Source organism: Anastrepha ludens, chromosome 2, assembly GCF_028408465.1.
Source record: "Anastrepha ludens isolate Willacy chromosome 2, idAnaLude1.1, whole genome shotgun sequence".
Classification (NCBI taxonomy): domain Eukaryota; kingdom Metazoa; phylum Arthropoda; class Insecta; order Diptera; family Tephritidae; genus Anastrepha; species Anastrepha ludens.
Genome location: NC_071498.1, coordinates 24,935,874 through 24,958,570, shown reverse-complemented (window position 1 = coordinate 24,958,570; position 22,697 = coordinate 24,935,874). Strand labels below are relative to the sequence as shown.

The following is a 22,697-nucleotide window of genomic DNA, read 5'->3' as shown; positions in this document are numbered from 1 at the left end:
AAGCACTTTCGCCACTCAGAAGTGGATAGCTTCAAAACGAGCTGTTTAAGGGCCGTTAAGGCATTGAAAAACATTGATCTCGCATTTTATTTTTGATGTTCGGGATCAAAAAGACCTCATTAGATGCCAAATCAGGGCTCTAAGGTGGATGACACTTTATTTCGCTCTTTTGAGTGCTCAAAAACTCTTGTGTGAGCCGATACGTGAGAGCTCGCATTGTTTTTGGTGAAGGATGATTCGTATTCGGGGGCTGGGTTTCCTTAATTCTCCGAAAACAACCACAAAATTTTCTGTACTACTCAGAGTTACCTGTTTTAAGCTTCTCTAATGGCACAGTTGCGACATGACCAGGTTTTCCGAAAAACAGACGACCATTTGCTTTGAGTTGCTTCTTCCGCAAACACCTTTTGTTGGGTTACGCTTGCCTTGAAACACCCACTTTGCCGATTGCGGCCTTATTTCCGTCTCATATGCTTAGATCCAAGCTTCGTCAGCTGTTGCAATTAAATAGATGTGCTTTGAGTCTGGATATCCTCAACACTTCGTTTGATTATATTAGATTTTCTACGAAGTTTGCACTTCGACCTCATGGTCTTTTGTGCCCTCTACTCATCACAGTACCTCATCCAGACCTGGTTCCCTTGTTGCACTCATGATAGAGCGGGGTTGGATTGACGTCTTAAACTTCTCTGCGCTACAGCTCAACATTCAAGGAGAAGGTGCATTGGGGTCTCACTTCTTTACACCAACCGATACGACTCTTTTATTTATCATTAAATTATGCAGTGTCCAACGAGACAAAAATCTTCTTGACGACCAAATCCTCATGCAATATTGAATGTGCGCTGGTCAAACTATTGCTGAAGGATGCTTTTATCTCGCGATATGTCACATGACGATCTGGCGGTATCAATTAACGCATAGCATTGGGCACTAACCATTCTGGCCCAACAATCGTTTTTGAACGGCCTTCATAAAATTCACCCTGCAAGGCTCGACGGCCACGTTTCACAGTGGCCAAGTGTGGTGCTCCAAAGCCAAAAGTCGAAATAAGTTGATCCTATCTCGACAATTCACGTCGAAAAGCGTAATAAATCATAGCACGAATAGGCGACGAGTTAATTCCATATTTTGGGCGAGATGAAGTTTTCAACTCACTGAAAACAGAACATATACAGCTCGTAAGGAAAAAATGTTATATGTAAGTTTATGCTAAAAAATTACAGCTCATCAGACGTAGTTTTGCAAAGGCGCAATATATAAAAGATAATCTTCGTATTTTCACAGTTAAAATTTTTTCGGGCGATACACGAAAAAAAATACAGTTATATACAAGGTGAAGTCCAAAATAAACAAGACTGGCGTCATAAAAACATTTTTGATGGCGCCATCTTTGGGTTAGTGCGTTGGAAGTTACATCTCTAGCTGACTTTCAGTGAAAGCTTGGTGACATTCGGTTCAGTGGAAGCGAAGTTATGGCGTCTAAAGTGTCAGTATGTTTGTGACATCGGTACAAAATTGAGTTTCGAACAGAGAGCTAATATCAAATTTTGTTTTAAAATCGGTAAAATGTTTATGACGATGGAATCCGGAATCCATCTCGTGCCAGAGTTCATGAGTGGTTACATGTTTCAGAGATGGTTGTGAGGACATAAATTACAGTGAACATACGGACCACCCAACATCAGTAATCACCGAAAACTCCATCGAAATTGATCCAATTTATCCAAAATGAAATGAAATCATCCTTGAAATTCATGGAATCGGAGTTGAATATCTTCAAAACATCGATTTATCGCATTTTAACTAATCATTTGGGTTTACGAAAGGTCTGTGCACGTTTCATTCCGCACAAGTTAACTGAGGAATAAAAATTGCTCAGAATTCAACATTCGAAAGGCCTCATAAAAGAGGCGAGAAAAAACGACAAAAACGTTACAACATTGTAACTGGTGATGAAACGTAGTGTTGCCAACACGAACCTAAAACTAAGCGTCAAAGTGCCGAATTGAAGACCCCAGACGAGCCACCATCCAAAAAATCGCGTTTGGTGAAGTTAAAAATCAAGTCAATACTCATTTGTTTTTACGATTCCAAGTGAATTGTCCACAAGGAGTTCGTGCCAATGGGTCAAACCGTCAATGCGATTTTCTATCTTGGCGTTTTGAAGCGTTTGTTGCATCGCATTCGTCGAATTCGCCCTGAATACCGCGAAGGAGGAAGCTGGTACTTATTGCATGATAAGGCACCATCTTATCGATCCACTCCTGTGACTGATTTTTTGACTAGAAATCGCATTTTAACCATCAATCACTCACCGTATTTGCCTGATATGGCTAACTGTGACTTCTGCCTATTCGGAAAATTGCATATTTCCATGAAATGAAAACATTTTGCGTCCGACATACATTTTTTGTACCGACATTCTGAATGACATTTCGGTCAATGACCTGAAACACCCTTTCGAAAAGCTTTTAGATCGCGCAAAACAGTGTATTGAGCCCAGAGGGGACTATTTTGAATAAACAAACTCGAAGTTATCAGAACAAATCACCGGTCGTTTCTTAAGGGTGATTAAGTTTCAAGGGCCGGTGTTGATTTTGAATAAAATACAATTGTTTTAGGAAATTATTGTAATTTTTCTTTATTATGATAATATTGGTATGGCTCAATTACGTATGGAACAAAATATCGGCCAAATGGCTGCCGCGGCCTCGGCGGCACACGTCCATCCAATGTTCAAAATTCTATGCCGTTAATAAGCCGAATTATCTCATCCTTTAGCTCTTGAATTGTTGCTGGCTTATTGACGTACACCTTTTCTTTCAAATAACCCCAAAGAAAGAAGTCCAACGGTGTCGTTGACGTTTAGGTGTGGTTCACGTTCAACATCGGCCCTTAAAATTTAACCACCGTTTATTTTAGCTCAATCTTGTTTATTTTGGACTTCATCTTGTATAATGCCAACGAAGGCCATGGCTAACTGATTTGTTTGCAGAAGTGACTTAGCGAGGCACTAGCGCTTGGCGCGTGCGCACTTCTTTCATATGTAGTGGTTTCAGTTAGGCTATTTAATAGTCCATCCTCGTATTTAAATTTGGGGGCGCTTTTCTTGTGTCTAAGAGCGTTAAAGTAATAAGTAACGAAGTAATTTGAATTCCCTAATTCCTAAATTTGTAATTTTGTTGTATAAATTTGCGTGAACGAAGACTTGCCCTGTAGTAGCTAACTGTAGTTTAGTTTACAAACTTTTTGTATTTGTTTATTTATTTATTAGTTTATTGTTTATTAGTTAATTTAGTTTTTGTAATTTATTTGCAATTTTATGTGTTTGTTTATCTTTCTTATTTAATTTCATATGTTTTAATTGCTTCTTCGTCGTCATCGCCGTCGTTGTCGTCATTATTGCCATTGCCGTTGCTGTTGTTGTATACAATAATTTGGTTGCCATTTATTTGCTTGTTTCATAAAAACCAAAAATCTATTTATTTCGTTGGCTAAACGTTGTTGGTCGATGCAATTTTATTGGCTTCCTATGCCGAGTGCATTGAATTTGTTGGCACGTCGTATCAAAAAACAAACAAATAATCAAACAAAAAACAAAACAAAAAAATTAATTCTATTCTACACCACCACCACCTTGGTTTGAGCACATTTATAGCAATCAAAAGAATGTAAAATCCGCTGTCACTGCCTTATCTTCCACCAGCTCATCATTCGGCACAGCTGCCGCATCCAGCAAATTCGACACAACCAATGGCATCGATGAGCAATTGAAGGCGCAGGTATTGGCCGAAGAGGAGGCGGCTATGAATCAGTACAAAGTAAGTAATCTAATATTGATGCTGATTACTATTTAATTGATTACAATTACAACAAAAAAATACGTAATCGCTTCTTCACTTCTTCACGTTTACAGCAATCGAAGGTCTCTTCACCCACTGCAGGCGGTGGTGGCGCCGGTGCTGGTGCTGCATTAACAAATCCATTCTTATCGTCACCGCCAGCCAGTGGCGCTGGTGCACCGATAGTCGATCTGTTTGGTGCAGCTCCGGCAACGGCTGCCGGTACGGCTGCTGCCACCGCAAGTGGTGGTGCTGCAGGCGGCACCACCACCAAAGCATCCGATGACTTACTACAACTGGGCAATCCATTTGCTGATATGTTCGATGCGCCCGTAGGCGGCGTGGGCGCTGGTGGCGGCGCAGCAGCGGCAACAGGTGGTGCACAAAATGCCAATAATATTTGGATGCATAATAATGGTAGAATGTGTTTGATTTGATTTTTGTTTATTTTCTGTATTTATTTTTAGTACCTACTTAGTATTGTGTCTTATGTAATATTTTGACGGTTATTCTCTCTCGTACCCGCTGCATTTGCGTAGTTATGAATTGTTTATTTTTAATTGGATATTCTAATTGTTGTACTATACTAATTTGCACATCTCCTCGTCACATCCAGGTTTTAATGGTGCTGCAGCGCCTTCAGCGGCTGCAAATGCTTTCGTCTCGGACAGCAATTTCTCGTCCGTTTTTGGTAATACTGAACCAACGGGTAAGTGGAATTTGTTTACTTTCTAAAGAGCCAATGCAATTTTGCGCGTGTGCGATCACTCTGTGCGCGCTAAGCGAAAAGAAACCCCCATCCTTTAGTACCTTAAATTCCTATGTTCGATTTTAAATGCTCCTACCCCATCCGAAAACGCTTTCTCGAAACCTCCTATTTATTGTTTTCGAACTACTAATTATTTATTTAACAAATTAAATGGTTACTGTTAAAACTTTTCTCCCAAACTAATTTTGTAAATACAAATTGTGTAATTAATTTTAATTTTTTTATATGTTTAACAAAATATTTGAAAAAAGGGCTATCTCTATTAACCATTGGTGTAGATATCTCAGTGTTTTTTAAACTAATTTTTCTATGTTTGAAGTTATTGAATGTCGATGGTGTATTTCACTAATTAACAACTGCAATTACTCATACATATTTATAAGTATTTGGCACTTGCCAACTTTTTGGTGTTAAATTACTCTGGCGAACTGGAATTCAGCGCTTAAGATTGTTTTTATATATTTACATGCTTTTAAGTTTCATATTTTCATCTTAGCTATTTCGAAAATTCGAATTTCCATCACATAAAAGCATTTTTTTTTATTACAATCGAACCCATCAGCGGTTAGTGGCTTAGAAAAAGGTTCAATAATTCTTTTATTAGCGATTTCCATTGCGCTTAGTCTAGTTCCACAAACATACATATATTTATAGGCATATATTTCTATATAACTGTATATTTAATATACAACCGTATTGACGTAATTTTTTTTTTGCATTTTTATACTTTTTTGGAATGTATGCTTTAGAGGCGTGTTTGTGTAGGAAAAAAGTCTAAGTTAAGAAAAAAAAGTTAGGTTTACGAGCCATCCAACAAATTGGTAGTCAAATGTTTGTGTATATTTATTGATTGCATTAATTGATCTCTAATTCCGAGCGCCATTTCAACTATCAAACACTGCTAATGGATATCGAAATCCGCAAAATTTGTAGGTTATGGGTTTTTGGCACAAAGGCATGAAGCCTGGCCATAGAACTTTTCACATCTATACGGACGGCTCTAAAACTTTAGATGGAGTGGGAGAGGGTATTTACTGCTCAAAACTAGGGATAAGACAGCCTATCAAGCTGCCAGACCACAGCAGTATTTTCCAAGCGGAAGTTTTTGCTGTGGGAAAGCCGCGGAGCTAGCCTACACTAGAACAGAAAGAATTCAACAATTAATATATACGTGGACAGTCAAGCAGCAATAAAAGCAATAAGCTCACATTGTATTAAGTCCAGAAATGTTCGACGGAGCAGGGAAGCTATAGAAAGGCTGGGTACCTGGCCACAAAGGGATTATGGAGAACGAAATAGTAGATGAGATAGCAAAAAGTGCTGTTAGACTACCTTTTGAATAAGAGAACGACATACCAAAACCGCTAAATACAAAATACAATGAAATGGACGTCTAATGAAAAGGCGAGTGGAAGCTAAGTGGACTAATCTGACCACATGCAAAACAGCAAAGGTCATGTGTAGAACTAACGACAAAAAACTGACTCAATTCGTACTTACGCTCTCGCGAAAGGACTGCAGAACTATCATAGGTATGCTAACAGGTCATAATCTATTGGCTGCACATGCGTGCAAGATAGGGATTGCTAGCACGGACAAATGCAGGAAATACAGAGAGGATGTGGAGGAAACTGTAGAACACCTTCTTTGCGTTTGTCCGGCATTATTAAAAATGCGTTTAAAATGCCTGGGAGCCCCACTGTTTGAGGGGAGCCCCTACATGATGTCTACTTTCGGTATTCGTAGAGGTCGGTCTCCATCTGGTATCGCTACGAACTAAAAGGTCTATGCGTGGCTTATTGCTAACCAGGCTAACCTAACCTATGGTTTTATACATTTTTGAATTAATTTTAGTTATTTTTGAGTTTCAGTAGCAAATAATGAATAAAACTCTTAGTGAAATAACGCCTTATTCCTACCATCGTACGGTGGGTTGGTGAAACGTCACTGGAAATACAGCCTGTGAGCATTATACGAAGTTGGTATGTACGAGGTGTGTTCAAAAAGTATCGCGAATTTTGAATTTTCGCAGGTTACGTACATTCGAATTTCGATTTTTTTGTGGCGATATTTTGGTACTCATGTCTCTCACTCATTCCGACGAGTTCGGCCATTTTGAATGTTCGTTTAATTGTTGCCAGCTGCTTTGCTTGCACGTGTTTCGGCTCGTCTTCGATTTTTACCTATTCAAAAAGATGGATCAAAGAATCTGTATCAAATTTTGTGTGAAAAACGAAATTAAGAGCGCGAATGCATTCCGAATGTTGAATGTGGGTAAGACTCCGTCAGAAAATATGAGATTTGCAAGTGGTCTTTCGATTTCTTTGAAACTTTGGGAAATATTAGTTCTAGGTAAGATACATTCGAGCCTAAAAGGATTTTGAAAAATTTTCAAAATTGAGTCATCTACGTCATGTTGAAAATCGGGACCGTGTTTTTTTCAAAAATCAATATTTCTTGAACCGTTGGATGGATTTCAATGCAATTTACAGACAATATAGAAACAAATAAGTAGTTTAAATTAGTATTATGTTAAAAAAAAAATTTCGAAATTTTGACCAAAAAAAAGTAAAAAAAATTTTTTGAATCAATTTTTAGTTGATTTGGCCAGTTTTTTAGATTTTCTGTTATACACGTAACGATTCCTTATGATTTAACCTTTATTTTGAAAAAAAAAAATTGTATGGTGTCTATAATAGTTCTCGAGATATTGCGATTTTAGTGGAAGCGCGCACGCACGGTTTAGGTAACAGGTGTGCAATGCGCGCTGCGTTATGTGTTCCTGTATGAAGTGACTGGAGCAGACTGCTGCAGGTCTGTGCGCGTTTTTCTACTCCCGCGCTGCGTAACCGCGAACTTCACGGTGCGCGCTTCCACTAAAATCGCAATATCTCGAGAACTATTATAGACACCATAAAATTTTTTTTTTCAAAATAAAGGTTAAATCATAAGGAATCGTTACGTGTATAACAGAAAATCTAAAAAACTGGCCAAATCAACTAAAAATTGATTCAAAAAATTTTTTTCACTTTTTTTGGTAAAAATTTCGAAATTTTTTTTTTAACATAATACTAATTTAAACTACTTATTTGTTTCTATATTGTCTGTAAATTGCATTGAAATCCATCCAACGGTTCAAGAAATATTGATTTTTGAAAAAAACACGGTCCCGATTTTCAACATGGCGTAGATGACTCAATTTTGAAAATTTTTCAAAATCCTTTTAGGCTCGAATGTATCTTACCTAGAACTAATATTTCCCAAAGTTTCAAAGAAATCGAAAGACCACTTGCAAATCTCATATTTTCTGATGGAGTCTTACCCATGTGTCATAATTTGGACCAAAGCAACGTTTATCGGTGGTACAAAATGTTCTCAGAAGGCCGAGAAGATGTGAACGACGGAAAGGGTGCTGGAAGCCCGAGCACATCAACAACAGACGAAAAAATTGATGAAGTGAAGAAAATGGTATTGGCCAAACGTCGAATCACCGTTAGAGAAGTTGCTGAGGACGTAGACATATCGATTGGCTCGTGCCATTCGGTTTTTTTCAATGATTTGGGCATGAGACGGGTCGCCGCAAACTCGTACCAAAACTCCTTAATTTCGACCAAAAGCAGCATCGCATGAACATTGCTAATGAGATGTTGGACTCCGCGACGACCCATATTGGCTCCAGAAGGTCATAACTGGTGACGAATCGTGGGTTTATGGTTATGACGTGGAAACCAAAGCTCAATCATCTCAATGGAAGCTGCCGCACGAACCAAGACCGAAAAAAGCGTGCCAAGTTCGGCCGAATGTAAAAGCTTTGCTTACCGTTTTCTTCGATTGCAGTGATAGCAGGGGCGTTGTGCATCATGAGTTCTTGCCGCAAGGTAAAACGGTTAATGAGGAATATTACCTGCAAGTTATGCGCAGAAACGCTCGGATTTGTGGAAGAACAAAAATTGGCTCTTGCATCGCGATAACGGCCCTGCTCACACATCGTTGCTTGTGGCCAAAAACAACACATTAATGATGCCACAGCCACAGCCACTGTATTCCTCAGATCTGGCCCCCCCTGTGACTTTTTCTTGTTCCCGAAATTGAAGAGGCCCATGAAAGGACGCTACGCTACGATTGATGAGATAAAGACGGCATCGAAGGAGGAGCAGAACAAGATAAAAAAAAAAAAGATTTCTTGAAGTGCTTCGAAGATTGGAAAAAACGTTGGCACAAGTGCATAATATCTCAGGGGGACTACTTTGAAAGGGACAAAGTAGATATTAATGCATAAATAAATAATTCAAAAAAACACAAAATTCGCGATACTTTTTGAACACACCTCGTATATGCAAAGATCAGCGATTTCATGCACTTAACAAGCTTAATAAAGGCATTGTTCTACAGGAATGGTCTGACAAGTTGACGACTTTAAATATCAGGTTGATTAAAATTTTTCCGCAAATGGTTTACAACTGTTTTACTCGTATGGTCGATCTCTAGCGCCTGGGCGATGTTACGGCCAACTTCGATTATTTCTGTGATTTTATCGACGTTTTTGATATTATCGACATTTTCTTTAACTTCAAAAAGGCTTGACGAATTAATTAGTAATTAGCTGTCACAGTATTGGCACCATAAACACCATTCACAATTTCATCGGCTTGCACTGGCTTGCGCCTTCATCAAAGAAAAACTGTAAAATTACCGAATTTCTCTTTGTTGACCTCCTCCGAGAAAATAACGTTTTCTTTTCCCCTTAATATTACTCAGGCCGATCCGAAACGGGGAAAGAAACACGTTCTATTTTTTTTTAATTTCTCTTATTACTCATTGATAAGACTATATTGCCTTAGGTTAGTTTGGTTTGGTTTAATTTGCGCTGTCTGTGCTACACTAAACTAGGCAATTAAAGGCGTTAAAAAAACACATTGGCAGTCATAAACAATTTATTTTATTTTAGTATAAGTTCGAAATAAAATTTACATCGAAATAATGGCTGCGTTAATTTGACTACCAATAATTGTGGCTTGTGGTCAGCAAAATCCAATATTAGTTTACATAAGTAACATTACATTAAATATTTATTTACATTTTCCTTATTTAAGTACTTCAGTAATTCTATTTTACGTTTTTTTTATGTAAAAAAAAAAAATAATGTACGCGAACAAAATTGTGTTGAAACGCCTATACTGCCCAAAAATTTTTAAAACCAATCACGCAACCCGCATCAAAATAATAAAAATAAATGAAATAAATGCAAAAAAAAACTGCTGGAAATCTTCTTTATCCATTGCTGCAGCCTCATCCGCCGCCGCCGCCGCAGCCTTACCAAATCCGTTCTTCGACACCATGGATGCGCCGTTATTTGGCGCATCCCCACAATCGCAACTTCAACAACAGTCGGCATTCTCCACCACATCAGCTCTCGGCGATACCGCTTATATGCCCCAGGGAGCGCCAGCCTCGCAACAGTTCTTTATGAATACAACAGCCGCGGTGGCGCCGGCGCCACAACAATTCCCTCCAGGTGAAGAGAAATGTCTATTGTACATGTATACTTAATGCCCGTACATACATACATATGTACATGTGAAATGAACATTCAATTAAATAAGAGAGCAATTGTGACCCGTTGCAGTGTCTTTTCCTTCCATGTTCACAGTTGTTTGCTTACCTTCTGCATAAATATGTATTTATTCGTATTTGTATAGTTTGTACGTATGTATGTATGTACATATATGTGTGTGTGCGCGTCGTTTTTAATACAGTTTACGCTTTCTGTGCTCGCTTTCCGAGATTACCTTGCATTGCAGTACATTGTTACACCAAATTGTCACTTAAAGACTTTTTAATACCAACAACAATAACAACAATAGAAGTAATATACCATAAAGCCAAAGCATTGCAGTGAAAAGATTCTGCCGTTCACTCACTCGCTAATTTTTCTCCTAGTTGTTATTGTTGTTCTCATTCTTGCAAATGTTACCTCTTACTGTTTGTATGTAATATTCCACTGTCTGATACATGCACACCCATACACGCAAACACGCCGCCGTCGCTCTGCTTCATTTAACTACACTATTCCCCTCCACGTCAGCTCATTGCAATGCTTTTCGTAAATCCACCTGCTTCCTTGCCGTGCTTTGTTGCTTTTTACGAGTACGCATACACGTGTTTTTCATTGTGTACTCTATCGGCGTGTCAATTTTCCGTTTGTTCGCTTGTCAATCAATGTCAATGCAAAATCACACAAGCCAGAAAGCCAGCGACACACAGCCCTGCAGCCGCAGATCTACTGATACGGCATCTGAAACCAATGTGAAGTGGCCAGATGTGGTCAGATGCAGGCATTGGTTTTTCTTCTTGTTGTTTTTCTATAGTTCTTACTGATTGGCTTATTGTTGTTTTTAGTATCGTACATTTGCTTTCGTCCTTTTTTTAAGTTTATGTATTTAATTGCGAGGTAGCTGCTTTGGTTTCTTACTTTTGTTAGTTTTTTATGTTTAATTTGGCTTTAGAAAATGTACTTTTCAAAATATTGAATTTGTTGGCGTGTGCCAGTGTGAACGTGTCATAGTTGTAAGATTTATTTTTAATACTACTTTTTTGTGTTAAATCAAACAATCGTTGGCTTATTTAAATCTGTATTTAGTTGAATTAAGTTTATATCTAAAAACATATTGTATAATATATTTTAAAATTTATCTACATTTAAAATTAGTAAAGTATCAGCCATGGATATACTGTTACTATTGTTTAACAATCATGAAAAATTAGTGATTTTTCTTGAAATTGCGCTAGCACCATGCATTAGGATTGCCGTGAAATGTTGCTAGCAACATTTTTTGTCAAATGAGAAGAAACGTCAAATTTATGAGTATCGCCTGTGTATCGTGTACGAGTAATTGTCAAATTTTGGTAAGAAAAGTGTTTTTAAACAAATTAATACACATTAATATTGGCACAAAAAATATAAAGAAGATTAATTACACTCGTTGCGAGGACGTTTCGCTTAAAACTGCCATATCTTTGGAGTATTCGAACTCAGGCACTTTACTTGCAAAGGAACCGTCAGTTTTCGCTCAATTGGCATGTGCATTTTAAATAGGTGTATAAAAATGTTGCTGGCATCATGTTGCTAGCATGTTGCGCGGTGTTTTCTCGGAGTGAACTGAGAACTAATTTACCGTGATATAAGTACCCACATACAAAATTTCACGGCAATGCAATTTGTATAGATTTTGACAACCATGTGAAGCGCGAATATAGTACTATGCTTAAAGCTTGGACTTTGATGTTTAGGATGCAAACTATAGTTCCGACTTACACAGGTAAACATTTGGAAGGGAAACATTTGTTCGTGGGAGAAGAGGGAGGGGTTTTTGTTTACCGTATTGGAAACACGCTTTATGCTTCTTATTCGTATTGTCAAACTTTAAGAAGTAGAAAGGAAAAAAAGGAAAAAAGGAAAAAAGAAAAAAAGAAAAAAAGGAAAAAAAGGAAAAAAAGAAAAAAGAAAAAAAGGAAAAAAAGAAAAAAAGAAAAAAAAGAAAAAAAGAAAAAAAAGAAAAAAAGAAAAAAAAGAAAAAAAGAAAAAAAAGAAAAAAAGAAAAAAGGGGGAAAAGAAAAGAAAAAGACAAAAATGATAAAAAGGAAACTAAAAGATAAAAAAGGAAAAAAGAAAAGTAAGAAAAAAATAAAAGGAAGGAAAGAAGGAAAAAAGAAAACATGAAGAAAAGAAACCAATTTTACCCGTAAGAGCGCGAATGAAGCATCATGAGTGTTGTCCCTTCCAGGTGCCGCACTGTGTAAATCGGGACATGCAAAAAAAATTAAAAAAAAAATATCACTGAACGATTTTCACTTACTCTTAGTTTAAGAGTTCGGTATATTTCCATTTCACATCCTTAGTTTGCCTGAAATAGATTCACTTTATGTTTTGTCTGGCTTTTTTAGTTCAATATTTCTTATGATTTTTATGCCATTTAATTTAAAAAAATAGTTTATAACTTTTAATATTATCTTATTATTATTTATTTTTATACTATTATTACGTTTTTTTATTATTACTTGTATTATAATTTAATATTCTTTATTATATTTATTTTAAAAAAATATTAGTTGTTGTTATGTTCGTACAAAGTGGCGCAAAATTAATCATCCAATTTTGTTTTCGGATAAGTTTTTTAACTACAAAAAAAAATTAGGGTTTAAGTGTTGGACATCTTTATTTTGACCTCTACGCACGCCGTTGCTTGTCTGTTTGTTACGGCAGCTGTCTAGTTTACAGGAGTCAAATATGACATACGACGCCATTTGCAGAAACTGTGAATCTTCCGATAGGGTGATTAATTTTGCGCCACCTTGTCTACATACTACAACCTTGTTATTACTTCAAAAATTATTCTAAAACTTAACTCAAACGCATATTAACTGGTAAATTTTTTGTAAATTAAACTACTCTAAAAGCTTCAAAGCTTTTTTGGTTCAGGGATATACTATCTACAATATAAAATAATATAAGTTTAACTGCTTTTGGAGTTCTTTGTATATGGATGTATGTTTGTACATTATCTTGTATGTGAAATTTTGCATGTTTGGTCTCATTTTTAGTAACTAAAAACTCTCGCTCAGTAACTACAACTCTCAGCAAAAGTCGCAAACTATCATTTCATAATACACTAGACACACACACGCATGCACAATACCGTTTACACGGCGAGCTACAATAATATTTTACTTATATATTCATAGCTATGTATGTCTTTGTCCTGCACACCATACTCCACTCCACAAACAACTTACATACACACATATGTATGCACATGTATAAATAATCCAATGAATTTAACATATTTTTTTTACATTTTTTGTTTCATTTGATTTGTACAAATGTTTTGTTTTTTATTTCTCTGTAATTATCGCTCACCTCGTTTTCTTGTACTTCTCTCTCACCAAATGAAAAAAAGTCAAAATTTTTAAAAATATATATGTATACATAGTATGTATATTTAACACAAAAATCGTCATAATTATTTATTTTGTAAATGTATTTTTTCTCTTTCTCTTTTTTGTGTTTATCTTTTTTATGTAAATTCACAAAACATATTTTGTATCATAATTACGGCAAAAAAAAATATTAAAAAAAATATATAAAATAAAAATGGAAAAATGGTGGCACATACTAAAATATTTCAAAAAAAAAAAAAATTATTTAATTACAACAACAATCAAACATTGGTAAACACATTAAAAACTGGCAACTTCGTGTGTTCTTCATGCTGCAAAATATCGAATAAAAAATCGTGCAAACATTGTAAAAAAATCAATAAAAATTAATTAAACATTTTGGTGTGGTGTGGTGCACAAAAACCAAACTAACTTTACAAAATATTGCTTTTTTATGTAAAAAATAAAAAAAATGTTTACAAACATCATCTGAAAAACCCATTTTCTGTGTTCGGGGTTCATTACATATAAAAACTATGGTTCTTAAAAACACACATACACATATTCTGGGTTCCCTCATTGTAAACGTTCTCATGCAACAACAAAAAATAAAAAAATTATAATAAATAAACTACTATAAATGAAAAACCATCAAATGGAATCTGGTGAATTTTGCACTTTTGTCCTCTAAAACGTACACCACTGACTAATCAACCAACTTCTTATATAAAATCAAATTTGTAATTAACAAAAAATATAACCAAATCGCAAATCGCAATCGCAAATTTGAAAATAAAAGGCTTTGATGCTCTGGGTGATGTACTCAAGCCAGGCATCACATCCACACATCCAGCCGCAGCCAATCAAACGAATATTGTCACTGCAGGTGCTCTGGGTCTGGCCGGCAGTCAGCAACAGCAATTACTCAACCAACAGCAGCAACAACAACTCCAACAACAACAGCAAACACAACCTGCTAGTACTGGCAAAATACTCACCGGCGATTTGGATAGCTCACTTATGTCACTTGTAGATAATCTGAATATAAATAAATCGAGCAGTGCAAAGTGAGTAGTAAAAACCGAAAAAAAAATTAACAAAAATCATAAACAAATAATTAGTGAATGTAACTAAGAGACTGAAAGAAAAATTTTTGAAAACCTAAAGTTGACGTACAAATAAACAGCAAAACGTTTAAATTTTAACAGAACATGAACAGTTTCTCATCAAAATGTAGTAGCACAAATCAGTGTAAAGCAAATCCAAAAGTCAAAAGTAAAAAAAAATCATATATGTATATGATTTTCGAACACTTATTGAATTTGAAAATGCCAGATATGCACGCCTGAACTCAAGGCGCATCTATTAAAGGTGGTGTTGGTAGATCAGCCGATTTGTTTCTTTTCTTTCGCCGTGTCCATGAAGCTGTCAGCTCAGACTGAAACAAGGCGAATTCATTATTTATTTTCTAGCTTCCCAATACTTTGCTTTGACAATCAAACATACAGAGCATTGTTGTTGGTCTATTGCCACCACCTTTAATGGATGCGCCTTGCCTAAACTCATTGTATGAATATAAAAATACAAAGTGTTTTAATCTGCAAATGTTTTAAATGATATGCTAGTTAAGGACTTCCGATCCTCTCTTCACTTAAAAAAAATAAATGAATAGGCTAGCCGCTCAAAAGAAAACACAAGTTTTTAAGTATCCATTCTTAAACTTTATTTAGAATTGTGGTCTTAAACCTAATTTCCAGCAAACCGTCCCTATCGTTGTGACCGTTGCTTGCTTGAAATTTGAAAAGGTCGAGCCAAGGAACACCAGGAGATTTGGTGGCTCCTAAAACACTCAGGCTAAAAGGCCCATTGTATTTAAAACTCTGGAAAGGGGGTGGATAGTCAAGGAGGGAAGGAGAAAAGTATCAGAGAAAGAGATTGGAAAGAATATAGACAGAGACAGAGATAGTTAGTCCTGTGAGAACTTTCCAGATTCTTTGGCAAATCTGTAAATATCCTCCAGTTTTAGAGAACGAATATTACTCATTTTCATGACATCGGAACCCAAAACTCGTAGCCGTGCTCTAACAAAGGCAGGACACCCACAGAGAAAGTGCTCAGTGCTATCCATCTCCTCCAAGCAAGGCAAGCACATCGGGTCCTCAATGCTTCCAATGGTGGTCATATGCTGACCGCATGGGTTGTGTCGTGTAATAATACCGGCTGATGAATTTTGCTACATCAAGAAACTCAAATAACTTTTTTTTTAGTGTATGGAATTCATTTATTTATTTTTTTCAAGTTGAAGGTCATTAAATTTTATTAAATGTAGCTTAACTAGTTTTAAAAATAATTGAATTTAAATGCCCCCCATGCTCGTTGACACAAGTGCGGCATCTTAGTAAAAAGTTGTCCATTGCTGCTTTGAGAGTTGCGACAGGAATAGCCGCAATTGTTGCCCGAATGGATTGTTTTAGTTCATCCAAATTTGTTGGCTTTGTTTTATAAACTTCTTGTTTACATAAACCCCACAAGAAAAAGTCAGGTGCAGTAAGGCCAGGCGACCTGGGGGACCAACGAAATTCGGAGTTTCTTGAAATCAGTTTATTGGGAAATTTTCGTCGCAACTCTGTCATAACAGTCTGGGCTATGTGAGACGTTGCCCCCTCTTGTTGAAACCACACAGAGTTGAAAGGAATTCTCTTTCGGCGTAGTTCTGGATAGAAAAATTCTTTCAGCATTTTCAAATAACTGTCTCCAGTAACCGTAACGGTGTGACCATTTTCTTCAAAAAAATAAGGCCCGACAATACAGCGTGAAGAAACCGCACACCACACTGTCACGCGAAGAGGATGCAATTCCGTCTCGTGGAGTATCTGTGGGTTAGAAGTACTCCATATTCGACAATTTTGTTTGTTCACATTGCCGTTTAAATCGAAATGGGCCTCATCAGACATGAAAAGGCAGTTTAACATGTTTTGGTCTTCTTCTACAATTTGCAGGATCTTCTGGCAAAATTCCAAGCGAATCGGCAAGTCTGCTGCATTCAGTTTGTTAACCATTTGAATTTTGTAGGGAAATAAGTCTAAATCTTTGTGCATTATTGTTTGCAAAGACTGTCGGCTGACACCAAGTTGAGCAAATAAGCTTCTTGTTGAAACCCTTGGATTGCTTTGTATAGCTGCAGCTACAGCAAAATTATTCACCAGTCTCATTATGGTCCATCTGCTCGGGGGATCGCCGCCAAACATCCGCCTGTACTCTCTCTGTACCAAAACTACGGACTCCAGTGCGTGATAGCGGCGGACTATCCAAATTCTTGTTTGCGTGTCCCAGTTATCCATTTTAATAAATTTTAAAGATCAATCTGCAAATTAAAACAAAAATGGAACAGATAACTTAAAAAGAAAAAAAGTTATTCAATTTTTTTTTGGTAGCGGCTTTCATCAGCCACCCTGTAGAAAGTTTTCTGTTCGGACTTGTCACAAAACACTTTGCAGTTCTGCAGCGTTCTAGACCAGACCATCGCTCTTTATGTAGATTGCATACATAATCGCTGATCCAATTCATGATTCTTGCGAAACTGATTCCGATTATTGGCTCTGGCCCTTGTGGGGTAACCGCTGATCCACGGTTGGCCAATTCATCGGCAATTTCGTTTCCTTGACCACCGGAGTGTTCTTGAACCCATATAAGTACAAGCCTGTTTTGTCTTGCGACAGAATTAAGCTTCTTCTTACATTCGATACTTGCTTGCTTGCCATCTTCGTTCGCCGGCAGTAGCGCAGTTCCTGCATAACTTGTTTACAACCTGTTGTCTAAGATCGGCTTTGGTCTTGACTTCCCATGGGTGCTTTATAGAAGACATTTCCCGTTGCATTATGTGATGAAATTATATGTCTCCCGTTACGTGGGAGCGTCGTAGCAAAGACTTACATACTGCTTGCTGTCAGATCTAGTTTTCTTTAGGCGCTAAGTTATAATATGCCTGTAGGGTAATCTACTCCTAGCAAAAAGCTGCGCTACTTGTGAATTTAGAATCAGAACTACTTCGAGCTGCTTCTCTTTTTTGTAGCAGCAGTTTATAAATTTTTCTCGACATTGTCTTCGATTTTAATTTTCCGCTGGTCCAACACTTTTTCGATATTCTGAAACTATAAAGATTTAGTTCAAGAGATCAGATCAGCACGCTCTGAATCACTTTACGAAGCAAAGTTTAAGTCGGCAAATTATCTCTCACAAGTTATTAAGCTCGCATTCGGGAGGTCCAGCTTTGCAGTTTATTATTTTTGTTATTTTTTTCTACATAACATTACTCAAATTTAATAAATTGATTTTTTTATAAAAATAGTTCTTCAATTCAATACGCAAACTCAGGCAGTAGCTCATATTTATTGTATTCAAAAAACCACCGTCATCGCCTTTTCCGACAACTTGAATCAGCAATTGAGATCCAAAGATGATAGATTTACCAGGTTCGTCTAATAACTATGGTGAAAAAGAAAATTGTGAGGGGAACTTCGGATGCTACGTCTCAGAAGTAGTTGGCAGCCGAATTTTACCTGCTCATTTTACGCATCGTAGTTCAGATGACAACGAAGTGACTTTGTGCCGATTTTTTTCGTATATCACTAGTACAATCTCAGTTTTTTCGTAAATGAACCGATTCGTAACCCCGGCTACGTAAGAGCATCTGCTGATTTTGTCAAATTCGCTGAGAGCCGGATTACGGCCTCACTTTCTCAATTCTTTTCTCCATGATTCAGATCATATCTATGTTAACTCCCGGATGCACGCTCTTATGCAAGTATGATAGATTACCAGGTTTGGCCTGCAGCTATGGTAAAAAACGAAATTGAGTAAGTAACTTCGGTTGCCACGTCACCGGGGACTCAGCAGCAGAATTCTACCTGCCCATTCTACACGTAATCATACGACTTTATTTTTCACAATTAACTGACACTGCCACACTTGGGAGCTGATGTCGCTGCACGCGACATGAGAAGTTCGAAATTGGCTAAACATTGCAGCACTGTTGCTAAGCCAGAGATTTGTTTCATTAGTTAGTTTTTTCCTTCAGGAGCGAAAATTGTGTGGTGTATGTAACCTGAAGAGGCGTAGACCGGGCTTCACCTCAAATTTTTTATGCGAGTTTATGCGACGTCCTTCAATACTACACCACCTTCGAATAGTAGATACCTGGTGTGTATATTAGGTAACTACTAGGTAATCTTTTATTTTTCAAAAAAAGAAGCTCTATGCGAATAAATTACTGATAAAATAGCTTAGAAAGACTAGGAGACCCGACAAAAATCAACTGGCTTTGATATGTTGCCTATTTGAACCAGGTAGCGGAATTGACCGGGATTGTTCCCATTATAGGCTCTTTCTATTGACCAATTCTGATTCCAAGTATACCTGTTAGAACTACTTTTCATATCAATTAAAGGAATCTAGCATTCGTCACAGCCGTCGCCAATGAACTTGTTTGAAATACTTAGTCCTGCCATAAGTTCTGGTATAAGTGAAGTCAATTATTTCAATTTCATTCGAAATGGTCACCATTTGCTTTTACACAACCATTCAAACGATTAGGCCATTCAGCCATTGCAGCACGCACGGTTTTCATGGATACTGACGCCACTGCTCGAACCAAAGGTTATTTGAAACTCTCCAAATTTCTGTAAGGCCTTCGATAGGCCATTTTCTTCAATTCTGACCATAAACTGCAGTCCAATGGATTCAGATCTGGACTTCCTAAATACATGAAACAAATTGCGGCTATGAACCCAGGAATATCGTGGTTTAGCCACTGTATTTTTTGCTCTATGGGCTTAAGCGGAATCTTGCTGGAAGATAAGCAAGCAACGCTCTCCATTGAAGAAAGTACTGCTTAACTGCTTCGCCACGTCTTCTAAGATATCCTCATGGTACACTTTTACTCTGAACCTCTTTATCGCAGAAATAAAGAGATGTGACGATTTTACAAGACACTCCCCAGCAATCCATTACAGGGGCTGTATTGTGGCCACGCTGAATCCTTGGGATAACATTTTTTTTGTCTTGAGATGTTTTATCATAGATTTAGTCGTTTTGATTATTAAAAACTTCTTCAGCAGTGGACATTTTCTCAACTGTGAAAATAATATTTTCATGGCCGTTGACCGCGTGCCACCGAAGAAGCTGCTTGCATCTATTGATTAAAATTTTATTCAAGCGCGTTGTCAGAGCATGACAAGTGGGACGCCGGAAGGCTTTCTTGCGGAAATCATCTCTAACTAGTCTTGATATGGATCTGGTCGATACATACATTTCGCAGGACATGATTTTCTGCTTTCTAGGGGGACTTCTGCGAATTCTTTCTCGAGCAGCTTTTATGGCTGCACTGGTTCGAACCACGCGAGGACGACCGCTTCGTTTTCTATCTGTCACTTCAGAATTTGAGAAAAGCGATTGATTGTGTGGTAAACAAACATTCTCGAAATATTATTATGAGTTTTTCAGCAATTCGTATTTTGTAAATTTGCCACTAAACTGAGTATAATTTATGAGTAGGCTAAAAAAAATAACGGAACTTTTTTCGGCGAATTTGTTCTCGCCGTATGCATTGTAAAATTTGTCATAGAATTTATGGCAAGACTAAGTATATTGGCCACCGTAGCCGAATGCGTTGGGGCGTGACTAACATTCGAAAGGGCGTAAGTTCGAATCTTCCGTGCACGAGACACAAAAATGATAGAAAATCTTTTTTCTAATAGAGGTCGTCCCTCCCTCGGCAGTTAATGGCAAACCTTCAAGTGTATTTCTGCCATGAAAAGCTCCTCATAACAAAATATCTGCCGTTCGGAGTCGGCTTAAAACTGTAGGTCCCTCCATTTGTGGAACAACATCAATACGCACGCCAGAAATAGTAGGAGGAGCTCGGCCAAACAACCAAAAAAGGTGTAATGTATGATTTTCGCTCGTACCCGGCATTATTGCAAACACTTTTTTTATTGATGCGATGTAATCAACAGTAGAATCACTTCTAACTACCTGACCCATCAACTTAGTTCGGTTCAGCAGCAACCAAAAATATATATGAAAAAAAAAATGGTATACCGTTAAGTTTCTGGTCTTTGTTTATGTTTCTTCGAGTTGTGAAAACAATTTTGATGCATTGCAAAATATGACGAATTTTTGTTTGCGTTGTTGTTTTTGCATATTGCGCATATTCAGATAACTATTTATTAGGCCGGGTCGATTTGTGGGGAGGCAAAAAAATCCCCCATTGCTCTGTGAAAATCATATTCTAGGGATCAAAATAAGAAACTTTGCCGAAGGAACCATACCTCTAAAACGAATTCTGATGTCCCCCAATTTGGGTCGAACTTTTTAGTTTCTTTTCTCATGTAAAGGCCAAAAATGGTGATATTTTGAAATCATTGTATGGGGAACCCCCCAGGGGAGTTCCATGGGGTGTGCCACTGGCATGGGTGGATCGGCCGTCCAAAGTTAGTGGGGGTCGGCCATACATTTCGACTCGATTGGAGCACTCTAAATGGGTCAAAGTGGGATTTTTCGTTCGACCCAAATTGGGGGACATCAGAATTCGTTTTAGAGGTATGGTTCCTTCGGCAAAGTTTCTAATTTTGATCCTTAGAATACGATTTTCACAGAGCAATGAGCGATTTTTAAATCGACCCGCCCTACTATTTATGTTTGGAGGAGGCGTTCGAAAAATGTTTTGCTATAAAAAAGGAATTCAATTATAGTCCGGGAGCCAGGGCTCATTTTGACCTCATCATTTCATGCCGACTGATTTTAATACTGAAGGCAGTCTGCCATCCAATGGATGATGAAACCAACCGTCACCTGGTCCACTAGCGGTGGGTACGTATGTACGTGGGTTGCCGCGAAACGTGTCGAAAAAAAATTTGAACAAATCATTTTATACCGGCTGAAATTTGTTTCATGTATTTTTGACATTTAGTAGAATAAAAAAAAAAATAGTCAGCTGCGCGGTAGAGGGGGGAAAACACGTCAGCTGAACAGGCGAACTTGTAAAATAAATTAAAAAGTAAAACTACTTATGCCAATTGAAATTTTTTTATATTACATATTTTGGACACATATGAAAATATAATAATGATGGTCAGCTGCGTTTATAGCGGTGGGAAGAACGTCAGCCGAAGCAAGAATGTATCATCGAGTTCAGCTGACGTATTTTCTCCCTTCTACTAAATGTCAAAAATACATGAAACAAATTTCAGCCGGTATAAAATGAGTTGGTAGAAATTTTTTTCGACACGTTTCGTACCCTCCCACAATCACACCCACCGCGGGTGCGCCAGCTGACGTTCACTTTCGTTATTCATGAAAGCTAAATCACAAGTATGTATAATCAAGAATTTAACGGTATAAAAACGTAGTCCAAAATCGACCTCTGGCTCCCGGACTATCGACACCACTAAGAAAATAATGACACTGTACAATAGTAAATTGTGCCTCATAGGCATACTGTACTTTGAAGGCGGTGCAATAAATTTGCATGAATAATAAATATTTGGTGTTTCATCAATCAACGCTCGCTACTTTTTTGAGAGATTGCACAACTTTGGCATTTCTGGCATTTTCAGAAGCAGCAACAAATTAATATAAATTAAAAGAACAAAAAAAAAAAAACCAGGCACATTTGTAGTTTACACTCATACACACACACACACATCAACTGAAACAAACACCACTACACGACCAACACAATTTAATTCATAATATCAAAATGCCATATACCATATTTACTTACTACCGTATAGACCCGTGCAATGGAACTCGCCGAAAAATACAGCGAAACCCGGTGCTAATTGGACACCTCAACCAATGGCGGCTACAACTGGTGCTGGCTATCGTCCAATGGTGAGTCTCAATCGCTTCTACTACAGTACTAAAAAGCAAAAAAAATCTTTTATTTCACGTTTAGCTCAGATAAAACAGTACTACTACTACTCTACTACTACAACCACTACTACTACTACTACTCCTACTACTATTTGTACAATTCGTACTACAAATATACATACGATACCAATTTGTATATTATGTATTTATCAAACTACTTATAAATATACCTACCAATCCAAAAGCAAATATTTGTCAATAAAAAACTCCAA

The 22,697-nt window shown here is 37.3% G+C and overlaps 1 protein-coding gene across 19 annotated transcripts in view; it reads left to right on the top strand.

The window, feature by feature from the left end:
- Window positions 1-22,697, top strand: part of LOC128865583 (phosphatidylinositol-binding clathrin assembly protein LAP) — a 107,068-nt gene that overhangs the window by 61,026 nt on the left and 23,345 nt on the right. For 10 of the 19 annotated variants that reach the window (XM_054105921.1, XM_054105890.1, XM_054105882.1 and 7 more), the window contains 6 exons: window positions 3,662-3,824; window positions 3,920-4,262; window positions 4,462-4,554; window positions 9,902-10,129; window positions 14,351-14,618; window positions 22,344-22,443. In XM_054105921.1, coding sequence (XP_053961896.1) covers window positions 3,662-3,824; window positions 3,920-4,262; window positions 4,462-4,554; window positions 9,902-10,129; window positions 14,351-14,618; window positions 22,344-22,443 — 1,195 coding nt within the window. The remainder of the gene's footprint in view (window positions 1-3,661; window positions 3,825-3,919; window positions 4,263-4,461; window positions 4,555-9,901; window positions 10,130-14,350; window positions 14,619-22,343; window positions 22,444-22,697) is intronic. The other 9 variants (XM_054105974.1, XM_054105898.1, XM_054105963.1 and 6 more) reach the window with 6 other exon arrangements.